The sequence below is a fragment of the Aythya fuligula genome, chromosome 8, assembly GCF_009819795.1.
Source record: "Aythya fuligula isolate bAytFul2 chromosome 8, bAytFul2.pri, whole genome shotgun sequence".
Lineage (NCBI taxonomy): Eukaryota > Metazoa > Chordata > Aves > Anseriformes > Anatidae > Aythya > Aythya fuligula.
Window position 1 is genome coordinate 3718735 of NC_045566.1, and position 25624 is coordinate 3744358.

Below are 25624 nucleotides of genomic sequence, written 5' to 3' on the forward strand. Positions count from 1 at the left end.
GTTCCCCATGAAGGTGGTGGGCTCAGCTGTAGGATTCATTCCCCTGTTTCTTGTCTGAAGGACTTTTCTACTCGTGTTGGTGAGATCAGGCCCATTCCTCTCCTGTGACCAGGTGGCAGAAATTGGGATCAGTTTGCTCCTTTTCTTTAAATATTTTATCGAGTGATAGCTAATGAAAACCTGCAAGATATTTTTTAACCATGAAGTCAGCAAGATATATTCTATAAGGACAGCAAACTGTCCATGGGGATGGAGTTATTAAGTGTGGATAAATAATGTGTGTGCTGTTTGAGAAGCACCTTACACACCTGTCCAAAAGACCTGCCCTTCTATCAATCTCAGATGTATGAATTTACGGCCTTGTTATGAATTTCCTGATGCCTAAGCTCCCAAACATTGAAGCATTCATTCAAAGTAGCTATAGCTTTACAAATAGATTTTTTTTTTCAGAAATAGTTTTTCCATCTGTTTGTTCCATTTTCCCATCTGTTCCTCCAGCCTCTTAGTCTTGTTCAACCTGTTTATGAAGATTGCTTTTAAGTGGAATATATATATATTTTTTTTCCATTACAGGACAATTGTTTTTTTCACAGTGGTTTGATTTGTTCTTAAACTGCCTCTCTGAACCGCTCTGGGTGCATTTGCTGCTGACCCACTCACCCTTCCAATGGGTGTTTTAATCCACCGATGTGACCATATGCTTTGAGGCCACGAGGAGTTATTGTCGGATAACTTGTGGTCACTGCAGGGCCCGTGGCTACAGCCCAGTGAGACACCCAGCACGCCCTGAGGGTGGCATTAGGGTGTCCTCCTCGGTGCCACAGAGCTGTGACATCAGGGCATTTGAGTTGATTCATGCAGGTAACTTTTTTTGCAAAATGGGACAGTCTGCTACCAGAAAAAAATCAGGTTAGTAGGCAACCCTTCTACTGCTCCCTGCCCCAATGGGTGCTCCCTGCCCTGACAGCTTTCAGTCACCAGCTTGGGGACATTTTCTGCAAATGCACTTGTCTCATGTGACCCAGGTGTTGCTCACTGGCCAGATATCTTAAAAAAAAAATAAAATAAAATGTAGAGGTCCCCACTGAAGATGTCCTGCCACCACCTCCCAAGAGCTCTCTTACCAAGGAACCTGGAGTAGCCTCTGAGAGGTACCCAGGGCAGTCCCCAGCCCATGTTCAACCAGTCTGGAAAAAGCTCCCAGGAACCACCAGGCAGAATTGTATTAAAGCTCGATCAGAAGCTGCAGGATTTGTCTCCCTGTAATTGTCTGAGAGACACAAGCGAGCGCTCTTCGAGTAGCTATCATTTCTGCTACTAAGAGAGCACACATTTGCGTCTCCCCAGGCCACCCAAAAAGGGATCTTTGAGTTGTCAAAATATTCCTTTATGCAGGGGAATGGAGAGCTTGGAAGATATCCAAAAATGTGTTAATCTACACTTTTTAAATTTCTCTTTTTATGTAGGGAGGGGGGGAACTAATAATAAGCTTGTAAATCATGTGGTTAAGTTTAAAGAAAAATGCTTTGGGAAAGTTTTCCAGTCTTCTGTGAGACATTTTGTTTTTGTTCCTTCTGTCTCCACAAGACTTTTGCCTTCTACAGTTTGCCAGCAGGAGGAAGACTGGAAAAATTCTGCTGGTCCTGTTATCACAAGTGACAATGGCAGAGTGCTTTTGTTGTTTTCCTTCTTCTGGTAGAATGAGATCAGACCCTCTGCTTAGCTAAAAACAAGACATCTTTTTTGTTCCAGATGTGCTAAGCAAGAGAGCTATTTGTAAACAATGTTTTGTTTTTGTTTTTTGCTTTTTTTCCCTGTTCAACAAGAAGCTGAACACTTCCTCGTGTGGCCATGAGCCTTTGTAGGCTGCTGCGCTCCGTCTTTCAGGTAAAAGTGCTCACAAAAGACTTTGGTGCAAAGGAGACCCCAATTCCTGGTCACCTGCAGGACTTCCCCAGAAGGACGCTGACCAAGCACTGGCCTTCCTGTCTCACTGCAGCCATCCACTTCTTTTAAAGGTCTATGCTTAACAGCATCTTGCTAAGACACTTACACGATGGGGAAAGCAGCCTTTCACAGCAGCTCTTGGTCTCGGCAGTGGTTTTATTTCAGGATGTCCTTTCGGCCACTCGGAGCTGAACAGAAATGAACTACAAATTTACTTCCATGGACAACTCTTTGGTCCTTGGGCTCTTGGGTACAAGATGCCAGTCCTGCATGTTTGATAGCAAATCTCAGGGCTTTACAAAATTTAATAAAAAGTTTATCCATCCTCAGCCTGGGTTGGTTTGGTTCTCTTTGTTCCCAGAAAATAAAGGCTCTGTGTTCACAGATAAATTCCCCCCATATGAGTATTTCCTTTAACTGGACAAAAGCTTGCTAGAAGAGAACAGTTCTCCCTTTGGGCAATGATGCACTCCCCCGTGCTCATGGTATGCACTATTCCCTTCGTTCACTTTGTTACTTTTTGCAGTTCAGCTTCCATACGCCGCTGCTCATGTGTTGTGCCAATGCTGCTGGTGATGAATTTCTCGCCGAGCTGACTTGAGCAATGTCTCTCTGAAGTAATCATTTTCTATCTCCCCAGCGTTTAGCTGAGCACATAGTCTCCAAGACCTTTCACCAAGCATCCATCAGCACTGAGTTCATGCTAAGCAAGACACTACCCTGTTCCAGAGGCTGAGCAAACCACATGCCTACGCTGTAACTAATTATTTCTATTGGCTGATTGCTTTTTAATGCGTCTGTTTTACAGGTAAACAGATTTATCTTAGAAAGGGAAATGTAATAATAGTGTTGGGTTTTATTCATCGCCTTCCTTCAGAGACTGAAAGGCTGTATGCTGAAATAGGTGTAAGCCTTACACAGAATTCAGCTGATTTTCGTACCCATGTAGCGTGGATGCCCCAGATTGTTGGGACAGATCAGGAAAGCCTAACAAAAATTGTGGAGCCTCCTAGCAGGACTCCAAAAACTGATGATATTAACCAGGCGGTCTACAATCCAAAACTCCTCATGAACCTCCCCATTTAAAAAGGAACTTTTTATAATTTGCAAATCCCCTGGAGAAAGTGGTTTCTGGTGCAAGGAGACCACCACATAGACCCCCACTCACACATCTCAAGAACATCAGCTCTTTGTGGTATTAACTCACCCTTGTGATCCCAGGTGCAAAATCTGAGAACAATTTCCAAATTGTGAAAGTGTTTGCACATTGCTAGTACTGCAAAAGTGCTTGGAGATGTCTCAGACCACACAACCCATGGGCCAAGGAGATCCTAAAAACAGTGCTTGACCCAAAAATCTTGTGACTGACACATCAGAAGGGTGGATGGAGGCACAGAAGGAGACAGCAAAGCACAGTTTGGTTGTACAATGAGTAAAAATTAGGGGATTGCAGGAAGGGGAAGAGAAACTGGGAAGCTCTTTCAGACTGACAAAATAAGGAAAGAGAAGACATTGATGAAATTAAAATTCTCGGAGGGAGATGTCAAGTGTGTGCTGAAGGTGAAGCCCTACCTCCACAGGCTGATAGCACTGTCTAGGTGGCATCCTCACCCTAGGTACTCCTGCACCTTTTAAAATTATATTTAAAAAACAAATAATTAATTAAAAATAAAAATAAAAAAGGGGGTCTTGAAAATAAAACGTCATGGCCAGACATATTCAGGAGTGACAGTGGCTGCCTTCTTTTCAGCACATGGCCAACCTCCCTACAGCACTGGGCTGGGAGAGGGGAGACAACCTTTACCTGCTGCTCGCTGCGAGCAGGGGTCACGGTGAAAAAAACAGGACCGAGGCAACTGGCAGCAGCTTTTGGGGCTGGACTTTGGTTTGCCTGCCGGGCTGGGGTTGCAGCTGGCTGGCCTGATCTCCCTGCCTCCCACTGGCTCTCACTGAGAGCAGAACATGCCTTCTCCTGCTGATTTCTGCTTGCCATATTGATTGCAGCAGGGTATAATGGAGACAAGTCAGGCAGAAAGCCAGCCACCCTTGGGAATGATTAAAGAGCAGGCAGAAAAGGATAGAAGTGAAGAAAAACAGGCTGACACTTAGGACGTGCTGGATTTGGAGCAAATTATTCCCCTTTCTCCACCTCACCCCATCCTGGTACTCGGGACCATGCAGCAGCACCTCTTTTTCAGCTCTGCCCAAAGAGAGGCACGGTATCGACCCTCATGTATGCGGGGAACAAAATCCCCAGAACTCATACAATATCCCCATTGTGCATGGATTTGCAGACTGATTATTCAGAGCGTAGCCAAGGAAAGGTAAGGCTATGACCCATTGTTTTCGTGCGATCAATTGAATACTGTCATTTGCATTTAAAACGCTCCGAATTCGCACTGTCAATATGCCAAACAGCTGCTCGGGCTTTTCAGCATTCCATGGTGACAATCACACTATCGTACATCATTGGCACCAGGATTTGCAATACTCTCAGTGTCAAAATTTTGTGTGTGTGTGTGTGTGTTTTTTTTTTTTTTTCAAAAAAAAATCCCCCCCCCCCCCCAATACCCAAACCTGTGAAAAATCCGCTTTTAAAATGATCGTGTTCGATGCTGCTAACCAGGCCTTCACAGATGCCAACATATCAAAATTCATCTCTTTTCTTCCTCTCCTACAATTAAAAGGTAGTTAAGAAAGAGGCTGTTCCTGATAGATCCACCTTCTGTTTTCTCCTTTGTATGCGTATTATTCATTAGCAGTCTAATAAGAGTTTCAAAATGCTCTGTGCCTCTGCCAGCAGGGCATATGTATGTAGACATGTGCTTGTGACAGATAAGTACATAAACAGCATATTGGCACCAGAAAGACATCTGTGCCTAGAAAAACGCTTGTGATATGTACATAAATGACATTTTAGCTCTAGTCAAGTCCTTGTGGCTTTGAGAGGAATATGTGACTGTACTCTTCTCTGTGAATACTGAAAAGGTGCATCTTAGGAAGGAGAGCGTTTTGGAGGTTTGCTGGGAGCCGAAGGAAGAGCTCTGATGCACGGAACTGATGCTGGCATGCCGCGAGCACGGCCTGGCACCCCCAAAATCTGACTCGATGCATCCATGCAGGGCACGTCACTGAATGGGGCTCGCAAAGGCAATGCCCCTGGCTGAGAAGAAAATAAAATCTCATCCCAAAGACCAAAAAGTGGGGGTGAGCTGGGGTGTGGGGGCACAAGGAGTGCTCCCCACAGTGTTCCTGCAACCTGCATTTAATTATCTGGCTGACAAATGTGAACAAAAGCCCTTCACCACAACAGCCTCCTATGGCAGAAAAGGGAAATTTTGGTCTATTTCAGAAGGGGACCAAGTGTGCCATCCTCTGGCATCCTTCCTGGGTTGCACCACAGGCTCCTTTGTAGGTGTACTCACACCCCTTGGCTTAGGCTCATAATGCCTCAGTTTACCCGCTCATGGTGAGAGTTGCCTGTCTGATAGCTGCAATTCATGCTGGAAACTTGATTGTGGCCAGGAGATAATGGGTGAAAGGCCCGTGGGAGAATATTTGCATCTGCTCATCAGTAGAAGAAAGAGAAGATGGAAAATTGGAGGCACTTGAGTATTTGCCATGCTTGCCTGGCAGTAAATATGGACTGTCCTCCCTGATTTCAGGGCTTGGAGTCAGGCCACCAGAGGTATTTGAGCCCTGAGCTCCCATGGGAGCACTTATGTCCCAGTGAAGTCACCCAAAGTGAGGAACTTGAGCTTTACCCCTCCATAAACACTGGGTTCAAGCATGTCTTCCAGAGCTTGCTCTGGGAGGTACAGGTGCCCCGCAACTCTCAACTCCTCAATTTCTGCAATTACAAATCTGTTGTAGATTTCACGAGATTCAATAATGCAAATTCTGGAAGGAAATGAGTGTCCAAAGCTGCCATTGCCCCTGGGTCAGTCAGGACCCACCTGGGTTGGATCAAGAAACAGCAGCTGTGCACGCACAAAGCCCTTTGGGACATGGCCCTAGCATGCATATTGGGGTGGTCCCTGCTGTTCACCAGCTTGCTCATGGTGAAAACCCTTTCAGCTCTGATGTGAGGAAGAAAGAGCAGCAAAATATGCTGTGGTTCCTTTGACTTTGCTGGAGCCTGTTGGTTGACATGACCCGAGCATGCAGCTCCCCAGGCAGGTGGGGATCTCACACCTCCAGCCTCCTCGAAGCCTTGCAGGCTGCGAGGGGAACCGCAGAGTTGTTACTTGACTGAACAAAAAAGTGTTTGGGGGGAAAATTGTCTCCAGTCACTCTCATTTTGCATGTGATTTTTCCTACATATGTTTCTAATCATTAAGAAATTCTGTAGCTTAAATAATGCTCTGAAAGTACGGTAACTGTTGGACTACATTCTGTTGTAACCTTATTGAATTTCACTTCTCTGGAAAAAATAATGGGATACTATATCTTGAAAAACAAATGGTAATTGCGTTTTTAACAGAATGTTTCTCTTTGTGTTTCAAAACCTTCTGCACACAGTTAGACATCTAGCCAGGGAAGAAGGTACAAAGCATATGGGCCAATTTCTGTCTGTTGGCTGTTCAAGATGCCTTAATATTTAAGCAGCGATGGGTGTGTGTCCATGCAATATGGCACAGTGTATCTATCTACCCCGTGTCCACGAGCTCAGGTGAGGTGGCCAAAAAGTTGTGTACTGGGGTCAGAAGAGGCATCCTAGGAGGAACTAGGGAAGGTGGATTTACATCTGCTCCCTATTAGGTGTTATCGTACCACCCTTATCTCACATTAATTCACATTTGGGCAATTAGAAACACCAAAGACTGATGTTCTTGTGCTCATGGTGAGGACCAGAGACACAGGTTCATCCTCCAGGTGACCAGGATGTTACAGCAAAGGGTTCTGTAGAGGCTGCAAAAATAGGAATTGTCCTGCACCTCTGCATTGCCCACACACTGAAGTGCTATCACTTCCTGAGTGCTTTGGGGATGTGTACACCACCGTGAGCTGATTTGATTAAAAAATGGGACCCAAAACAGCATCGTTGCAATGCAGTTTGGCAACATGCTGGTGTTGTTTTCTACCAAGGTTAGGAGAGCCATGGTAGTACTGGAATGCCCTTCCCTCATTTCTGGTAAATCTAACATGTTAAGGACTTTGTGAAGAGATGCTTTTGGACATGTGAAGCTTCAAGGCAAAGTAATAGGCATGAGGTTTCTGACTGAAAAGACACATGTGAGTACATGCAAAATGTGCTCCTCCAGCTAAAAATAACATTTCTCCTGTCAACCACGATGCATCCACCCCCACAACACCACCCAGAAGAACACATTAACACCTTGGCTTTGCACGTAGCCCAATTCACAGCAGCCACAAGTGGTAGAGGGATCTGCACTCTGTGTGCATGCTGACAAATCATATGGCATAGCGAAGAACAGAGGAGTGAAACTGGGCTAGCAGAAGTTGACGCCTTATCATCACAGTCCCTTTGAGCATGCTGTAGGCTGACACCTCCACCAACCGAGTCATCTCCCCGATGCCAGGATGAAGAGCACGAGCCCACTATCCTGATTTAGCCTCCGAGGCTCGGCTCGCCACACCAGGAAGGTGCATCGATGCAGATGGGTGGAAGAGCACCTCAGGTGTGCTGGCATGGGGACAAGCTGGAATGTCCAACCACTGCTCCTCACAGCTGTGCTACAGTGGGGGGTAAAATACACATTGTAGACCAGTAATGTGAGATATTTCTCCCAGTACTGCTCCTCAGTTTGTGCCTAATATCATCCAGAAACCTGTGAATAGTATTTCAAACCAAGAAGTGCTGAGTTGCAGATAGGCATCACCCTTGGGAAGGAATCCTACAGTACCTAAGGCACAGGTCTGTCGTAGAGGCTGCGTGTGCTTCCACTGGCACCACAGTCCAAGGCAGTGAAAGACATGGACAGCAAAGCTTTCAAAAGAGTTAAAAGACTAGAGAAATATCATTTTTTGCCCAAAGACTACTTCCTGTGATAATCTGCTTTTTTTTTTTTTTTTTCTTTTTTTTTCTTATAAGTCAAAGCTTTCTGAAAAGTGCTGAACACAATAAAAATTTACCATGCTAAGCTTCTTACCATAATTTCTGGGCAAGTCTTTTTGAAAATCATCATCAACAGTTCAAATGTAGCTTGTTCGCACAGTACAGTTCTTAAAAGGTTAAAAAATATTGCGAAAATATTGGCAGCTGGCAAGGTTGATTCATGGACACAGATGTCACCATCAGACCATTGCAGTCTTCTCCTGGACAGCATGAAGCTTTACTCAGAGGAGATTTTCGGAAACCCAGGAGATTAAAAAAACGTAAATTCCAATCTCTCCTTTAGCCGGCAAGCACAGGAGCCTATGTTCTCACTCCTGAAATTAAGCTCCTTTAGCTCTCATCTAAGTGGCTGGGCAGAGCCTTGGGCTCTTGCAGTTCTTCCCTTGCCCGAACTTCACCCGACACCAGCAAAGCCAGGAAGGCTTTGGAGGGCGTTGAAGGCATCTAGCCCTTCACAGACGGCGCTTAGCAGTTAACAGGATCAGCACCTCAGCGACTTGCAGGCTGTCCATCACCTCAGATGCCTTACAGTTTTTAAATTATGCAACGCCCACCATATGTAATTAGCTAAGTAAGCCGCTTTCACTTAACCTCAAATGTTTGTAATGCTTATAATCCTGGTTGGGTATCTGTATAAAGGAGCTCTTTGTTAAGGGCAGAAGGGAGAAATTTTCTTCTATAAGAAAACCAGGGACTTGACACGGATGTAAAGCTAAATGTTTGAAAGATCGCTTTTGTTTGGCAAACAGTGGAGTTTTGGGGGTTGTTTTTGGAGGTCCCAATGTTTAAACTTATTTAGCAAGTGGTCTGGCACTAGCCATACATGCAAAAGCAGCCTGCCTATGATGGGTCCTGTCCCAGTCAGCTATAGGCATCCTAGCTATTTTTCCTTCTAGTCCTTTCTTATTCCTGTTTCAGCAAGTCTAACACCAACATCAAGTTCCTTCCTGGGATGAAAACCTGTGAGTTCACCAGCAAGCATGGAGCTTCAGCTTTGGCCCATTTTGGTTTCTCTGTTGGAAAAGCTGAACAGTTGGATGCTCTTGGTGATTCTTGTCACATTCCTTTTGATTACTGACTTTGTGAGAAAGAGACGTCCCAGGAATTTCCCTCCAGGGCCACAGATCTTTCCTTTTGTGGGAACCATTGTGGACTTAAGGCAGCCCCTCCATCTTGAGATGCAGAAGGTAAGGACTTTTCTCCTACTGATAATATTTTACCTCCTCAGTGACTTTTGTCACCTAACCTGCAAAGCAAAGGTAGGTCCTGAAGAACAAGATGTATATTAACCATGTATGATAGCAATAATTCTTGGTTTTATCCCTTACCACCACCTCCTCTTCCATGGGAGTTGGAAGGTTTGACGGAAAAGAAACTCGTACCAGAGGAAAGCCTCCTCTTTCTTCCCGTTGGACCATGGCCATTTTGTGCCTGAGCCCAGGAAGGGTTTGGAGGAGCCGTGCCAGACCGGGGGAGGGATGGCAATTGCTATGTGAAAAACTAATTGTTTGGACAATGAAGATCATGTCTCAAAGTTGTCTTTGTTCAGAGGCCAACAATTTGCCCCATTACATCTGAAATAAACATTAAGGCCCAGAGTTAACCTTCTCCATGGCTTCTTCTGTACCACAGGAAGAGGCAGAGATAGCTCTAGAAAGGTTTTCAGAGCTTTGACTCCCACCAAAGCCAATGATACACGCTGTGTACCTTGTCTGAAAAAGTGGGAGAAAAGGTTCTGGCATGCTGGTTGCAAATATCTTTTTAGTGACTTTTTGTCTCTCACTTTTACTTAAAAGATTGACACCATCCTATCTACCCCAGATTTTCACAGCCCACTAGCATAGCTGTCACCAGGGGAACCTTTGAGGAAGGCTGAGACAGTATGCTCAGGATATTGGGTCAATAACGCATAGTTGTCACTAATAAAATTAATCTCATTAATTTATGCACATAAAATGACAGAGCTGACCATCTGACCTCAGGCAGATTTCGTAAGTCACCATGTCAGTTCAGGGTGACCGTGTGTGTCCCTCTTACAGAGTCACACCAAGGAGTACATGGACTGAGACCTTGGCAAAGCAGAGCCCAAGAGAGGGCAAAATTGTCCTTTGCTCTTATACATCAGGGAGTTAAGTACTGCAGAGGAGAGAATAATGCTAGCAATGTCCATGCAAGGAAAATGGCTATAAATTGGCTATAAATGCATTCAGGCTTAAAATTAGAGGAAGTTTTCTAAGCATCAGCAGTTGGAGCCACTTTCCAAGTGTGATAGCTGGAGCAAGAAGCCTCACTACTTCAGACAAAGTTGGTGAAGAGGACTACGTGTCGTGCCCTGCTCTCAGCAGCAAGAGCCTTGGCTTGGAGACCCAGGGGATGCTGTTGCTTATTGTGAAGAAGAGAGGAGAAACAGGTGCCCATCAGTCACAAAGCAAAAAAGGCCTTTGTTACAATTAATAACAACTGGGTGAAAGCCATTTCATACCTATTAAAGAATATGAGCAAACCATCCCTCCTGCACTGCATACAGCTCACTAACATTTCCTACGCCATCTCCAGCCTTCACAGAATAGTTGATGTTGGGTGGGACCTGCAGAAGATTTGGGTTTGCATTTTTCTTAGGTCCACCCCATTGCTCCAAGTGGAACTAAATTCAAAGTTAGATGCAGGCCTTCTCCAGGCTAGTTCTGAAAATCTCCATCTTCTTGCACTCAGAGGGCAATGAACTCTCTTTCAGCTCTCCGCTCGCTATGGAAAGATTTTCAGCGTGCAGTTTGGAAGTCTGACTTTTGTGGTAGTCAGCGGGTACCAGATGGTGAGAGAAGCTCTTGTCCACCAGGCTGAAATATTTGCAGATCGGCCAAATATTCCACTTCTCCAAGAAATTTTTAGAGGCTTTGGTAAGTACAGCTTCCGAGATTTTGCCACAAACATTTCATCTATTTGCAATGATAACAATCAGAGTGAAAGAAGGCTGAATTCAACCCTCGGTAACTGTGCCAATAAAAGTTTGTGCACAGAAGGCAAGTGCTGAAGTGGGTCTAATAACCTCACAGGTATATATTTGAATTTGTCTGGGGTTTAGGGATGACGCTGGGATCAAAATCACGTATTGACCTGGATGAAAGATGACACATAAAAGCAAGCTGTCCACTTGTGATGGGCACACTTGAAGAGTTTTCCCCTTGCCTTTCTCTGCCCAGGCTGCACATAGCTCCAGAGGCGGGGTATGGAGCTCCTGCCTGCAGCTCTGCCAACAGCGTGATAGTACTTAGAGTATTTTGGCTTACACCTTTTTTTCCCACGCAAAGTGACAAAGTAGCAAATCCATAAAGCTAGATCTTTAGCATAAGCCAATTAGTCTTGAATTTTAATTCCCAGGCAAAGCTGTGGTTTCTCAATGTCTGCAGTTCTTGTTTGCTTTGGTCTGGGGTTTATAAGACCAATGGCCATTTCTGAATCCCACCACCCATATTCAACACAGAATCTTTGCTTGCTTTTTCCACCCACAGGGCTCATATCATCAAATGGGCATATATGGAGGCAGCAGAGAAAGTTTGCTTCAGCAACACTGAAAAGCATTGCTGTAAGTTTTGAGGAAAAAGTGAAAGAGGAGAGCCGATATCTTGTGGAGGCGATCGAGGAAGAGAAAGGTAGGCAGCCCACGTGCAGCACCGTGCCCAAACCTTTCACCTAGCCTTTTGCCAGATGAAGGGAGAGAAGTAAAACTCTTCCCCCGGTGTGACTCCAAACGTGCAGGCCATTTCTACAATAGCACAAATTTCTATCTTATGCTTCCACATTGTGCCTTTTAGAACTTCTTCTAAACCTCAGATCCCCAATTTCATTTCTTCCTTATTAATATTAAGCAAATATATGCTAGGTGTTTATTAAAGTATGCATGTTTATGTGGCTAAGAAAGCCTTTTCTCTACCCTGCGAAGGTATAAATGCAGCTCTCATGATAGCAAGCACGTACGCTCAAAGGCTCTGTTAACCTCTGCAAGTCCCTGGTTTTGCAAAGTATTTTAAAACTTGTTTAGTCAGGCTTTCCTTTTGTATCATGCACAGATGAAGCATGTGCCTTGCTCTTTTATGGTCCAGCTTTTAAGAACTGCCAGAGGGATATTAGTAAGAATAATTTGTATGTTGGTACATGGGTGATGCTGCACTTCAGCTTTAAATAGAAGCAGATGGGGTTTAGCTAATTCTATGGAGCTATATATAGTAAACAAGAAAGATCTAAATAGGAATTGTGAAATTATATACTGAACTTGCTCCATTTTAATTGCTGTTGCACTGAACAGTCCAAATACTTCATGTTGCCAATTGATTATAGTCCTTTACGGTCCTAATCAATAAACTAATTAAGCTGCTGTTTTGGGCCTTTCTTCCCATTAGTAATGACAAATAGTGATCATGTCCATCACTCCGGTATCTGAGCACCAGCCCAGCTTAATTACTTTCTCACGGAGTGGAGAGATCAGCAGTCCTGTGTGTGGTGCCTTGCATTTCAACGCGATGCTCCCCACAGTATCGACAGCAGCTCAGGGCTGTGCAGGACTCATTACTGGTATTAGGCTCTTGTGTCACGGCAAGCAGCTCTGGGCTGCCTAAACATGCCCAAGGAGATGATGGCCTCTGCTCGATAGCCCTCCTGAGGAAAGCAGGTGTGATGAGCATCAGGCCACACATCACTCTTTTAGGAGCCTATGGGCCACGTGAGCCATCTCTGGATTTTCCTGTTTCATTACTTTGTGGTACACGAAGGCCAGCACAAAGGCATTTCTGCAGTGTGATCCATCTTGAGCTCCCTGCCCCAGGCTCTCTTGGTGTTTAAGATGGACGCCAAAAACACATTGGAGCACACAAACCCACATCTGCTTGTTTTCCCTGGGAAACCTTTCAGACCCAGCTTCAGCGGCTCTGTGTTAACACCGATGTGTGCCAACAGCCTGGGCTCGAGGGAAGGGGATGTCCTCAGGGAGAGGGCACCGTGGCACACAGTGCTCAACTTTCAGCAGGGTGATGGGGTGTTGGGGAGCCCAAGACACGGGGCAAAGCCTCAGCACCACCACTGGTGAGAGGCAGGGGAGGTCTCACCCCAGCTTCACATCTGTAGGTCGAGTACAGAATGTTTTATCTGAGAGTTAAAAGCAAGCTCCGTGGCTTTCATTTTGTTCCCTCCAGGACAACCATTTGACCCTCATTACAAAATTAACAGCGCTGTTTCAAACATTATCTGTTCCATAACTTTTGGGAACCGGTTCGACTACCACAACAATAACTTCCAGGAATTGCTGCACTTGCTTGCAGAAACACTGCTGCTCATAGGAAGCTTCTGGGGCCAGGTAAAGCCAGTCTGCCACTTTTGTAACTTCAGCTCCATGTAAGTGCTTGGAAACAAGTTTCTAAGGTACTGAAGTAATCTGTTTTTCCCTGTAAAAAAGGTCGTGCTATAAGGGAAATGACCACGGGTATTGTTTTACATGAGGCTGGGTTAATCCATTAAATCCATCAGGAATGCAGGCAAGCAAGTTAAAATTATTGAGGCACATGGACAACAAAGATTGTGGGATTGTAAAGCCAACCTTATACCTGACAGAACAGAAAAGCAACAGAAAAACCTTAAAGTCACTGTGTTTCTACCGAAAGAAGAGAAAATATTCATAGCATTCAGTGAAAATTCCCTCCTCCCCCACCCCTTTCCCAGCCAGCTTCTCAAATACTTTTATTTTATGACCAGAAGAACTCAGAGGCACGGCTTATAAGCAAGTAGGCAGCTCTGGGACTGGCTGCCATAGCTCCTGCATGGCCGTATGCTGTGGGCTGGGTCAGTCCTTGCTCCCTCTGACACTCATTTCTGACCCCAGCAGCCACCTCCAACCTGCCCTTCACAAGAGGTGACAGCATCGGCCACCCAGTGTCAGAAAACTTCATCAGCAGTAAACATTTGTCTTATTCTTATCTTGTTTCTATTTGCTTGCATGTGTAACTATATTGACCTTTGTAGCAAAACTGATTTTTTTCCTGATAGCGAGCACAGCTAATAAATTGTAGTACCGTCTCAGCTTTCATGCCCTGCTTTTCTTTTTAACCCAAGAAGTGCTCTTCTGTTCTGATTTCTCGCCAGCTGTATAACGCTTTTCCTTTGATAATGAGATGGCTACCAGGGCCCTTCCAGAAAATCTTCAGGCACTGGGAGAAACTTCAGCACTTTGTGAAGGGTGTGATCATGAAACACAAGGAGGAGTTGGACCAGTCTGAGTCTGGCGATTACATTGACTGTTACCTGAAGGAAATAGAGAAGGTGAGAGGGAAATACCTAAAGCCACCTAAAGCTTAACCCCAAAAACGAGCAGACAAGACTCAAGGCAGTTTTGTTAGAGGGGCCTTCTCGTTCACATCCAACTTGAGCAGCAGCAGGAGTCTGATCATTTTGAAAATGCACAGACTTTTTTTATTTTTATTTTTCATTTGGAAGTATTTACACTTTGTCTTCTTCCATTTTTCATTCTGTCACACGGTGTAGGAGGTTTCTCAGGGAATGTGTTTAGGTTTCTGTGAGAACTCGCAGGACGGTGCTTGTTGTGGTGAAACTTCACATTTAGAAATGCTACCTGCTTTTAAAAGTTGCAATACAGCAGACTTTGAGGCAGGCTTTGGGGGAAACCTCACACTTTAAAGACAGTAAGGGATAACAATTTTGAAGTCCAAGGGTGGTGGATAATAAAAGACTCGAGTTACAGACAGATGGCTTTGGATTTGGGTTTTGAAAGCATCCCCTTCCTACTAAGGACTTCCACTCTCTTCTTTTTACCCAAGTTTAAGGGTGACACAAGCTCTTATTTCCACGAGGAAAACCTGCTCTGCTCCACCCTGGACCTCTTCCTGACTGGGACGGAGACGACGGCGACTGCCATCCGCTGGGCTCTGCTCTACATGGCCGCGTACCCCCACATTCAGGGTAGGGCCGCCGATGGGTCCTTCACTATACAGCCCCAAATCAGATAATTGAAACAGAAAATGGAGTTGTTTCCAGGTTCACCTTGTTGGACAGGCCTGTGGTCCAGCTTTCTTATTGGGAACTTTCTGAGCATAGATCTTTTGTATTTTTTTGTTTGGTTTCTGTAGAGAAAGTGCAGCTCGAAATTGACGCCGTGATTGGCCAGTGCCGCCAGCCCACCATGGAGGACAAGGAGCACATGCCCTACACCAGCGCGGTGCTGAGCGAAGTGCTGCGGATGGGCAACATCGTGCCGCTGGGGGTGCCCAGGATGTCCACCAGCGACACCACCCTGGCTGGCTTCCACCTGCCCAAAGTATGCCCAGGACAGCAGCCCCCTCCTCGCCCCACCAGCATGGGGTCTTCATGGCCCCAGTCCTAAATCTCACCTGGAGGCACCAGCCTGCAGGATCTAACAGAGACATCTCAGCTCTGTAGAAAACAGGAGCTGTCCTGATGGACACTGTAGGGCTGTTATGGGTCTCACCTCCTTACAGGGGAGAATTGTAAGATCCTCTTGTGTTGGTCATAATTTTCAGTTTTACAAAGTTTTGTTTCATACAAGATGCCTTCCATGAATTACATGAGCAGAGGCCCAAGAAAAATAGGAAAGCAAGCAGCTTGGATTTGTTAATTCCACAGAGTATTAAAAATAATCTATTAAAAGTAGCACTCGATAAAAGCCAAGTAATACTTATTGACGTGTATACGTTGTTCTGGCATTATGAAAGCAAATATGAGATTTGGATAGATTGAGTGTCTTCCATGGACATGATTAGTTGTTTCTTGGTAAATTAAAAATGAAAAATCTGGGCATTTTGCTGCACATTGATTGGAATATTTTTCTTTCTCTGACAGAGGATGTGAAGGTAAACCAGACACAGTTTTAATAAAAAGCACAGTGAAAAGGATCAATAAAAAAAATTATTTGGTTAAGTTGCTTCCAATTCCTCTGGGAACACAATTTTATTGGTTTAAAGTTTGTTTATGTTAACATCACCAGTGACAGCAGCACAAGGTACAGATCAACAGCACAGTGATAGACCGTGGCACACAGAAGTGAACAATCCTGCAGGCTTTCACCCTCATTTAACCATGTTGGTTAGGAAAAACATGCTGTGCTTAGTAGTTTACTTTGTGTGTAGAGCAAAGCTAATAATAAACTAGTCTGACAGCACATCAGCTCTTCTTCTCCATGCAAACTCCTGCTTCCTCCACCTCTTGCAGGGCACCACGGTGATGACCAGCCTGACTTCGATAATGTTTGACAAAAACGTGTGGGAGACCCCAGACACCTTTAATCCTGAACATTTCCTGGAGAACGGCCAGTACAGGAGGCGGGAGGCTTTCCTGCCCTTCTCTGCAGGTAGTAAGATGGATGGGGAGATGGGTTTGCTGTTTGCAATACTTTCTTTTTTCACCCTGCCAGAGCAGGGGGAACTGCTCCGTGTCCAGCTTTCTGCCTCTAATAGCAGCCCATGCCTGGCATTTCCCACAGTGAAAATCCCCTGGCAATTAATACTGACTGCTCTGAGCCGAAGGGAAATCAATTCTGTTATTGCAGGATGAAAAATAAGGCTTTTTCCTTCTGCAAGAACTGTGTAAATGGGCTCTGTTTTTTTTTGACGAGTCTCCCCTCTTCGCCCATCCAAACAGCCACTGCTGTCTGCAGAGCAGGAAACTTCTGGGGACGGTTTCTGTACGATGTGTGGGTGAACATTGCCACCTAACCTTGCTAGGAAGAAAAGCTCCTGCAGCCCGTGCAATCCAGTGCAGGCGAGAGGAGCCTGGAGGCAGTGGAGACCCCAAACCAGGCCCCTCAGACCCCAGACATCGCCCTCCCTCATGTCCCACTGGCCCCACAGCCCCTTCAAGCCCCCATCTCCTTGCACAATGCAACTCCCCAGGGGCTGCTGCAGCAGCTATCGAGGACAATGCTTAAACCTTGCTCCACACGCAGTGCAGATTTTTTCCTGCTTTTCCAGGCAAGCGGGCTTGTCCAGGGGAGCAGCTGGCCAGGACCGAGCTCTTCATCTTCTTCACCGCCCTGCTGCAGAAGTTCACCTTCCAGGTGCCAGCCGGTGCCAAGCTGAGCTTCGCCTTCACGCTCAGCCTCACACGCTGCCCAAGGCCCTTCCAGCTCTGCGCTCTGCCTCGCTGCTGATGCTCCTGAGCCCCCTCCTTGCTGCTTTGGCTCCTCACGCACTGGAAAATGCCCCATTTCCCAACCACCCCCTTAGATTTTGGGCTGCCATGTCGAGTCACAGACATCTAGCACCCAGCGGCCTTGCTTGACCTGCAGGCAGTGGTAGCAAGGGTAGGAGGGCCACACTCTGCGATAAGGAAAGTCCTTGGGACACTTCCCTTTATCTCCTGCCCCCTCCCCTATTAGTTTGATAAAATACATGACCTCTAAAGCCCTATGATTTCATCTCCACCCTTAGCAGCTCCCAGAAAGTTCTGGGCTCTTGCCCAACACCATTATGGACACCCAGGGTGTCACAGCAGATCCTGAGCCTCAGGAGGCCTCAGGCCTGGGGACTGCACATTCCTCACAACACCCTCACAACACTGCTTGCTTTTCCTATGGAAAGCCCATATCTAAGCAGACATTCTTGCAGAGGAAACATGCATTTTTTACTCCCATATATGTAGAAATTTTAAGGATGTTACAAGGTGGTAGTAGTAGCAGTTCCTACCAGCCCAAGCAGGATGGCACAAGGAGCTGCGTCTCCAGCAGGTCTCCAGAAATACGATATTGAAATTGTACGAGCAGGAAAGGCTTATCCTGTATGAGAAACTAAGTTGTGTTTTTGCAGTAGAACATGTTTTTTGAAGTAGAGTGTGTTTTTGCAGCAGAAAACTAACTTTCTGTGATCAGAGAGAGTTGTGTAGCCATAACAAAGAGAAATGCTAAGTAGATAAGTAGACAGTAGAAAGCCTCGCTGTTCCAAAATAAGGTAAAAGACTGAGAAAAACAGGATGAGCAGTGTGGGAACAGAAAAAAAAAAAAAAAAAAAAAAAAAAAAAAAAAAAAAAAGATCACAAGTTCTCAAAACATAAGAAAAGAGGAAAAAAAAAAAAAAAAAAAGGATAAATTAAAGAGTCGATCAAAAAAAATCTACATATATGGTATAGAGGAGCGTCGAGTAGCTTGTGAGCCTGTAGTACTCTGCCAGTGAGGAAACGGGGGAGGTGATCAGGTGTCGGGTAATGGGGAATAAAAGGTTATGACATGGTTACTATAACGTGCTCCTAATTGGCAGGACGCCCACCATTGCAATTGCAAATAAAATAGCTTCACAGAAGATCCTGTCTGAAGAAAATTATTGAGATTTTTCTCACAGCCGAGAGGTCTGTGCTCGTAAAACACACAACATGGAAGAAAAGGCCTGGGGCCATGCTCAGAGGCCTCTCTGCAGCCCCAAGCTCAGCAGGTGGCTCTGGGGCACGGCACAGGGCCGTGACAGAGACCCTGCTCCTGCCCACACTGGGGCCTCCCTGGAAAAAAGCCCACTGAGTATATGACTAGTGGGGAATTTTTCCAGTTATGCAACCTGACTTTAACACTTAGAAATCCCATATTGTCTCCTATGTGCTTTAATTTTCAATATAGTCACAGCACAGACCTTTTCCACTCTTTTTTTCCCTCTGACCATTCATAAGTGACTTTTCTGCGTGCACACTTGCAGGACACCGGCTATTTCACAGGAAAGCTGGATTAATTCGTGTTTCCTTTCCCCTGGGCTCGGAGCCCTCGCTGTGCAGTGGCAGATCTGGGCCACATGGGAGAGTCCTCTGCTCAGCCCTGCGCCTCCCGCTGCTCTTGCAGCCGGACTCTAAGCAATTACTTTAATCTTACTGTAGTTTTAATTAATGTTTCGCGGTTACAGGTGCCTAAGGTGCCTTTTTAATTTTTTTTCGTTTTTTCCTAATAGAGTAAAAAATAAAAAATCTGTGGGCTTTTTCCACCTATGGAGTTTTCAGAGCCACTCAGGACTGGACACTGGTTTCTCTCCATTTTTATCCATGCCCGTGCAGGTCTGACCTCTGGTGTGTGGGTACAGCTTGTTTTGTTTGCATTGGCTTCACAAACAAATGTTGATCCCTTCCACTTTAAACTTGCCTTTCCCTGTTACGTTAATGCTTATAATGCTTCCTTCTCTACTCACACTCTCACACTGCTTCATGGGAGAGAATAAATGGTTGCACGCTTTTATTTTTTCCCCCAATTCAGTGGCAAAAATAAAAGGGGGAAAAAAAGAAAAAAAAAAAAAAAAAGAAATAAAAAGAAGGAAAAAAAATAGTTTGTAAAGACCCCATGCAATAAAGGCAGGAGGCATGAACTTGTTTATTTTATGAGTGGAACATCTCATGTGAGTGAAGGGGAACGTGTGCATCTCCACATGCCAATGCCTAAGTGTGCTTGAAAGCCAGAGGTAAAAAGAGGTGCTCCCCTAAAACGGGCCCTTTCCCCTTTAAGCTCCATGGCAGAGCAGCGATTCAGCTTTTCCAAGTTCATCAGGTGTGCAGGTCACGCAGCAGCCTCGCCTCCTTGCACATGGAGTAGCCCCTGTGGCACTTGGCCATCTCTGCGTTGCTGTCAGCTCCGGATGTCCCCGGAGTGAAGAAGCCAGAGCTGGCTCCTCCATCCTAACACACAACACGTACGTGAAAATGAAGCGTGGTGTGTGCGTGGTCAGACACTCGGGTGGCAACGGGACCCGGCCTCATTAGCAAAAGCAGTGGGAAGGGAAGTCTGCGGGCTGGGAGCAGGGCTAGCGTCACCGCCGGGGCAGGACGCGACCATTCCTAGAAGACGCTTCAGAGTGCAGACGAGTTCACGTCCTACCCTCACCACGCCGCGGAGACGAACCCTCGCCCTGTGAGTCAGCAAGCTTGTCAAGGGTTTGTGCAACCTTATCTCGCACATCCCAGCTGGACCCGGATCACTCTGGGGCTGTGCATACCCGAGAGGCAGTTGCCGCGAGCGAGGACAGCGAGAGGTGCTTGGACAGGGGCCGGGACCGTCACGGTGAGGGCACGGCGGCAGTGCCAGGAGGGTTTAATCCCTGCCCTGCAAGACTCGTTTCTGTGCTCTGCAGGAGGAGGCTGATCTCTGGGGCTTTGTAAGGCAGCGGTGGGGAGGTGGGAGGAGAGAGGGGAACAGGAGGTGCTGTTTTGTGGGTTAGTTTTAATGGGATCAGAGTTGATGTGTGAGTTGGCTCAGGACGGGATTTAATCAAACAGGCCTCACGAAACCTGAGGGAGCAGGAGTCCAAAGGCCACCCGGAGGCCAGGACAGCCCCGGCCTCACTGCACGGCTCTGTGTGCCCCCCGCTTCACCCACACACCTTCCCTGCCCTGCCGTGTGCCGAGCTCGCTGCCACCACCAATGCTGCGCCTCGTCTGGGATGGCATCTCCTTCCAGGTGCTCTTCATCTTCCTCTTCGTCTTCCTGCTCGTCGCTGACTACATGAAGCGGAGAAAGCCCAAGGATTACCCCCCAAGCCCCTTTGCCTTCCCCTTTGTTGGAAACACACAATTTCTGAACTTGAGAGACCCTCTAGCCACGATGCAGAAGGTAAGGGGTGTTTGCAGCATTGCACGGGGGTCAACCCAACCAAACCCAACCCAACCCAACCCAACGAAGCCCCGCAGCCCACGAGGACTCGGAGGGCTCACCCAGGGGGCCAGGAGCTTGGCTCTCAATCAGCAGCAACGTGGATGAAGTTTGCCCAGGTACAAGGAGCCAGACAATGGATAAAGGGCATGGCACAATGCCACGGGTCCAACTGCGGCTGCAGGTGCATCAGATAGGAGTGAAAAGGCTTTGGGGAGGGGGTGAAACAAGAGCTGTTTAACTCAGCTGAGGCTTGCAAGGCCCGGAAAATGCAACCTGGAGAGTTTTACTTGGTCTATTTCACATGTACACCAACTCCTGAACACTGATTCAGAAAAATGAGGAGAGATCACATGCAATCAAGCCTATGCTTGTGCAACCATTCCCTCTTCTCTCCTAAGCTTAGCTTCCCCTATTTGCATTGCAAATCTGCCTGTCCTTCACTGCAGGACACCAGGGCTGTCCCTGTCCCAACAGACAGATTCTTTGTGAATGAATCCCCTTTTATTTAATTACCCTTTTCCCAGCTTATCGACAAATACGGGAACATCTTCAGCCTGGAACTTGGCAGACAGAGATCAGTAATCGTAAGCGGGCTGCAGCTGGTCAAGGAAGTCCTTGTAACCCAGGGAGACAACTTCTTGGATCGCCCTGAAGTGCCTATCAGTGCAGAGGTCTTCAGCAGCTTGGGTGAGTTACCACTGGGGACACGTGTCTGAGCCCCAGTCACGGTGCTGACCCTGAAGAAGTGCCCAGGAAGGAGGCTGGGGGACAGTGCCACGGTTTGGCACTGATGCCAACCAGAGCCATGGGCACGGGCGCACCCCAGGAGGAAGGGGCAGAGGTCCTGCTCCTCCTTGGGAAAGGCAGAGCCCTCACGCTTCTTCCCCCTGGGGAGGGCACCTGCCTTCGCTCATGGTGGGCTGTGTCTGCCAGGGCTGGTCTCCTCCAACGGGCACCTGTGGAAGCAGCAGAGGAGGTTCACCTTGACCACCTTCCGAAACTTTGGCCTGGGGAAGAGGAGCCTGGAGGAGCGGATACAGGAGGAGTGCAGATTCCTCGCCGAGGCATTCAGGGAGGAGCAGGGTGAGGACCACGTCCCGCAGAAACCAGTCTGGCCCATTAAAATTTCCCCCGTGACTCAGTGCATGCTAATGCCTGCTGAAAATACCTCCGCTCACACGCAATGCCAGCGCCCTGCCAGCATCCCAGCTTCGTTCCAGGAGCGTTTTGCCCTCCAATTAACTGATGACGGCAGCGAGGTAGTGCCCAAAGCCCACCTTTGGCTTACTATTCCATTGCAATATTTATAAAATCTCGTGTGCCTATAATGTCTTCAGTTTATCCAAATGGCATTTCCTCTTCTGCAGGTGTTTCCAACCTTCCTTTCCAAACAAAGATCGCCAGCAGGGTGCCCGCCAGGGGCCACTCACTTCACCTCTACTCGTGGAATATTTTACCTCTGATGACTGTGTTTCCTCCTCCTTTTCTGTGGAGACTGGAAGAGAATTGATTGTTCCCTTTTCCTTCTCCAGGGAATCCCTTCGACCCTCACTTTAAAATCAATAATGCAGTCTCAAACGTCATCTGCTCCATCATCTTCGGCAATCGGTTTGAGTACCACGATGAGAAATTCCAGAATCTGCTTCAGCTGATGGAAGACACGGTTAGACTCCACGGGACCTTTATGAGCCAGGTACAGCCCTCCTGCCACCAGCACAGTCAGCAGGCAGTTTTGCAAGGCTATGGTTGCTTCTCTGGAGTCAACCTCAAAACCTCCAGCCTTTCTGTCCCTGAACGCAGAGGGTAGGCCAAGTCCAGATGTTCTCCTCTGCTCTGGGACCAGGTTTTCCGTGGGGGTTCCCACAGCTGTGTGGCCCCTTTCGCTCCCTGGAGGCATCTTGGTGAAACTTCAGGCCCCACTGTGACTGAGTAATGCACCAGGCACTCTCATAACAGAGACACCAATTTTTTTGTAATGCTTTCCCGGAGCTAAGTTATTTCCACCTACTCCAGCAGTGTAGCAAGCGTGGCAGTGCAAGCTTTTCAAGCTTTGAAAATGGAAGTGGTTTTCCAGCCCTTTACTCAATTTGCTCTTTTTCTTTTGTGTCCAAAGCTGTACAACTTTTTCCCCACAATAGTACAGTTCCTGCCTGGATCCCACCAAAACGTTTTTAGGAACTGGAAGTTGATGAAAAAATTTGTGATTGAGAAGATCGAAAAACACAAGGAGGACTGGAACCCCTCAGAGAGCAGGGACTTCATCGACAGCTACCTGGAGGAGATGACCAAGGTCAGCAAGCAGAGCAAACCCTTCTACAGTGGGGATTAGAAGTCAGGAGGGACAAGAAACGAGCCCAAATTCTTCACCTGAGCTGCCGGGGTGCCCATCGATGTGCTTAGGATGGACCCATCGGTGGGATGGGGCTGTATGGGGCTTGGGACTTCTACCAAAGCCCTTGGGGTTGATGTGGTGCAGGCAGGACGGGGAAGTCCTCGCTGTTCGTGCAGCACTAACACACCTTTTTGTGAAGCCCAACGGCAGCAACTTGCGTGAGGAAAACCTGGTGGCATGCACACTCGACCTGCTGTTTGCCGGGACCGAGACCACCTCCACTACTATCCGCTGGGCTCTACTCTACATGGCCATCTATCCCGAAATTCAAGGTACAGTTAGCAACGGGGCAGTGCTTTTGCTTGGTTTTAGCTCTCACAGCCCAGTGGGAGGCTCTCTTTGAGAGAAAAAAAAACAGGAATCCCCCTGCACTCAAGGTAAAAACAGTTTTTTCCAGGCCTCCCTTGGTGCTCCATGGCTGACCTGGGCTGGTCCTTCAGGGAGCCTCACGGCAAACACCCCACATTGTCCCCATGTTGTTTTTTTTAATGTTTTTGCTACATCTTGGCTGATCCTTGCTCTTCCCAAACAGCCCGTGTGCAGGCTGAGATCGATGCAGTGATCGGGCAGTCGCGGCAGCCAGCCCTGGAGGACAGGAACAAGATGCCCTACACCAACGCTGTCATCCACGAGGTGCAGAGGAAAAGCAACATCATCCCCTTCAACGTGCCCAGGCTGACAGTGAAGGACACGGTCGTGGCCGGCTACCTTGTGCCCAAGGTAACCCCACTCCTGAGCACCGAGGTGCAAGGAGCAGACTCCACCTCCCAGGCACGTTTCGGGGCAGGGCCACTCGCTCGCAGGCAGGAGGCACCAACCCACAGCATCCCTGCCCCTTGCAGAGCTCACTCCTAGCAATCCCGTGGGGGTTTCTCTGTCCAAACACCGTCCTGGAGCAGGGTGAATCGTGCACACCCGGGCTGAACGCCATGGGGCAGGGCCCCTGCGTGCACCACTCAGGCAGGGATCCCTTATCACAGTGCTGTGGTTTAGATGAACTTCGGCCCGTGGTTGCAGCAAACAAAAACACTGCAGATGACAGAAGGTTGTGGGTATATAATAACCACAACTCCAGCCACGTGATGGGAGATAAATACAACAGCTTTGACTCTGGATGCTCTTCATGGGAAGGAGAAGGGAGGATAAAAATCTGCCTCCTGTTGGCAGTGGCAGAGAAGGTGCAAAGTGGTTTTCTTTTTCTCCTCTCAGGGCACTGTTATGATCCCAAATATAACCTCTGTGATGTTTGACAAGGAGGAGTGGGAAACCCCAAACACTTTTAACCCTGAGCACTTCCTGAAGGATGGCCAGTTCCAGAAAAGGGAGGCATTTATGCCATTTTCTATAGGTAAGATTTGCTGGATTTGGGTGCTTCTGTCCTGAATCACTGGACTGGGTCTTCCAGCTGCACAATGGAGACAGCAAGCCACCCAGGCTGGGGGCAGCCTATGCTGTAGCACCTTGGGAAGCTCAGTTTGGGTACAAAACTGGTCTTTGAAGCGTGACGTGGGCAAGGCGGCGCGGGCTGGGTGATGCTCCTGCAGGGGGAGGCTTTTTTGGCAGAGAAAACAAGGCGGCAGGCAGTGAAGGCTGAAGGTGGGTGGCTGTCTCCACAGGGAAACGTGCCTGCCTGGGTGAGCTGCTGGCACGCACCGAGCTCTTCCTCTTCTTCACAACACTGCTCCAGAAATTCACCATCCAGGCTCCACCGGACACCACCCTCAGCCTCCAGTTCAGGCTGGGCATAACGCTGGCACCCCATCCCTACAAGATCTGCGCCGTGCCGCGGTAGGGAAGCCGTGGCCACTCTTCTTGGAGAGGGAGCAGCTTGGCTGCGAGGTGCCAACCTCCTGCCTGCAGGGAGAGGCTGGTTTTTCTTTTAAAGCAATCGCAAAATCATTTCTTTTTACAGACAGACCTTGCAGTCTGTATCAGATCAGAAAGGCAGTTAGTACAGGATCTGCCAGGGCACTTTTTGGGCTTGCAGCACAGCTGTGCAATGAATGAGGGACTAAGGGATTTCTTCATTTTATGATGGATGGCCAGAGATCACCTTGGCAAGAAAATTAGCAATGCTTTAGAGAATGCAATGTTCTCACTGTTAGCCCTTGTTTTACAACATTAATACAGGTAGCAACTGGTAACATTTTTTGCTTTATCTTTGGCAAATAACTTGTAAACAAAACAAACAAACAAACAAAAAAACCTAACATCTCTCTTGTGCATCAATAAATGCTTCTTGAAACATTTTTGTCATAAAGCATTTTGCAAAGAGAAGAGCAGCTCAGGCACTTCCCAGCACTGTATGGGGACACCAGTCCTGCTGGCGCTTTGGGGGATGGGGACGCTGGGGCAGAGGTGGCCGCACGGAGCCACGCTGAGCTGCACAGCACCCACGCTGCCACAGCACTGCTCCCCGTTAGCAGAGAGGTTGGCACGCGAACAGTGAAGGCAATTCATGTGGGCCTGATGAATATGAATGACCCTAACAACACCAGTGAGCCAGCAGGAAGACTACAAAAGCCTGTGGCTGGGTTCGGGCACACCACAGCAATTAATGGGGTGACACCCACACAGA

General features: G+C 47.4%; 2 protein-coding genes across 2 annotated transcripts; both read left to right on the forward strand.

Annotated features, from left to right (window-relative positions):
* Window positions 1-9006: 9006 nt before the first annotated feature.
* On the forward strand, window positions 9007-17192 carry LOC116491861 (cytochrome P450 2J2-like). The gene is made up of 9 exons (XM_032192220.1): window positions 9007-9213; window positions 10761-10923; window positions 11536-11676; window positions 13213-13373; window positions 14156-14332; window positions 14848-14989; window positions 15157-15344; window positions 16256-16394; window positions 17014-17192. The coding sequence occupies exons 1-9, from the start codon at window positions 9007-9009 to the stop codon at window positions 17190-17192; spliced, it is 1497 nt and encodes a 498-aa protein (XP_032048111.1).
* A 2662-nt stretch (window positions 17193-19854) lies between these two features.
* On the forward strand, window positions 19855-25224 carry LOC116491839 (cytochrome P450 2J2-like). Its single transcript, XM_032192191.1, has 10 exons — window positions 19855-20063; window positions 20279-20612; window positions 21179-21341; window positions 21588-21737; window positions 22187-22347; window positions 22768-22944; window positions 23186-23318; window positions 23579-23766; window positions 24256-24394; window positions 24663-25224. Exons 2-10 carry the CDS (start codon window positions 20424-20426, stop codon window positions 24836-24838), a joined length of 1476 nt encoding a protein of 491 aa, XP_032048082.1. The 5' UTR covers window positions 19855-20063; window positions 20279-20423; the 3' UTR covers window positions 24839-25224.
* Window positions 25225-25624: the final 400 nt, after the last annotated feature.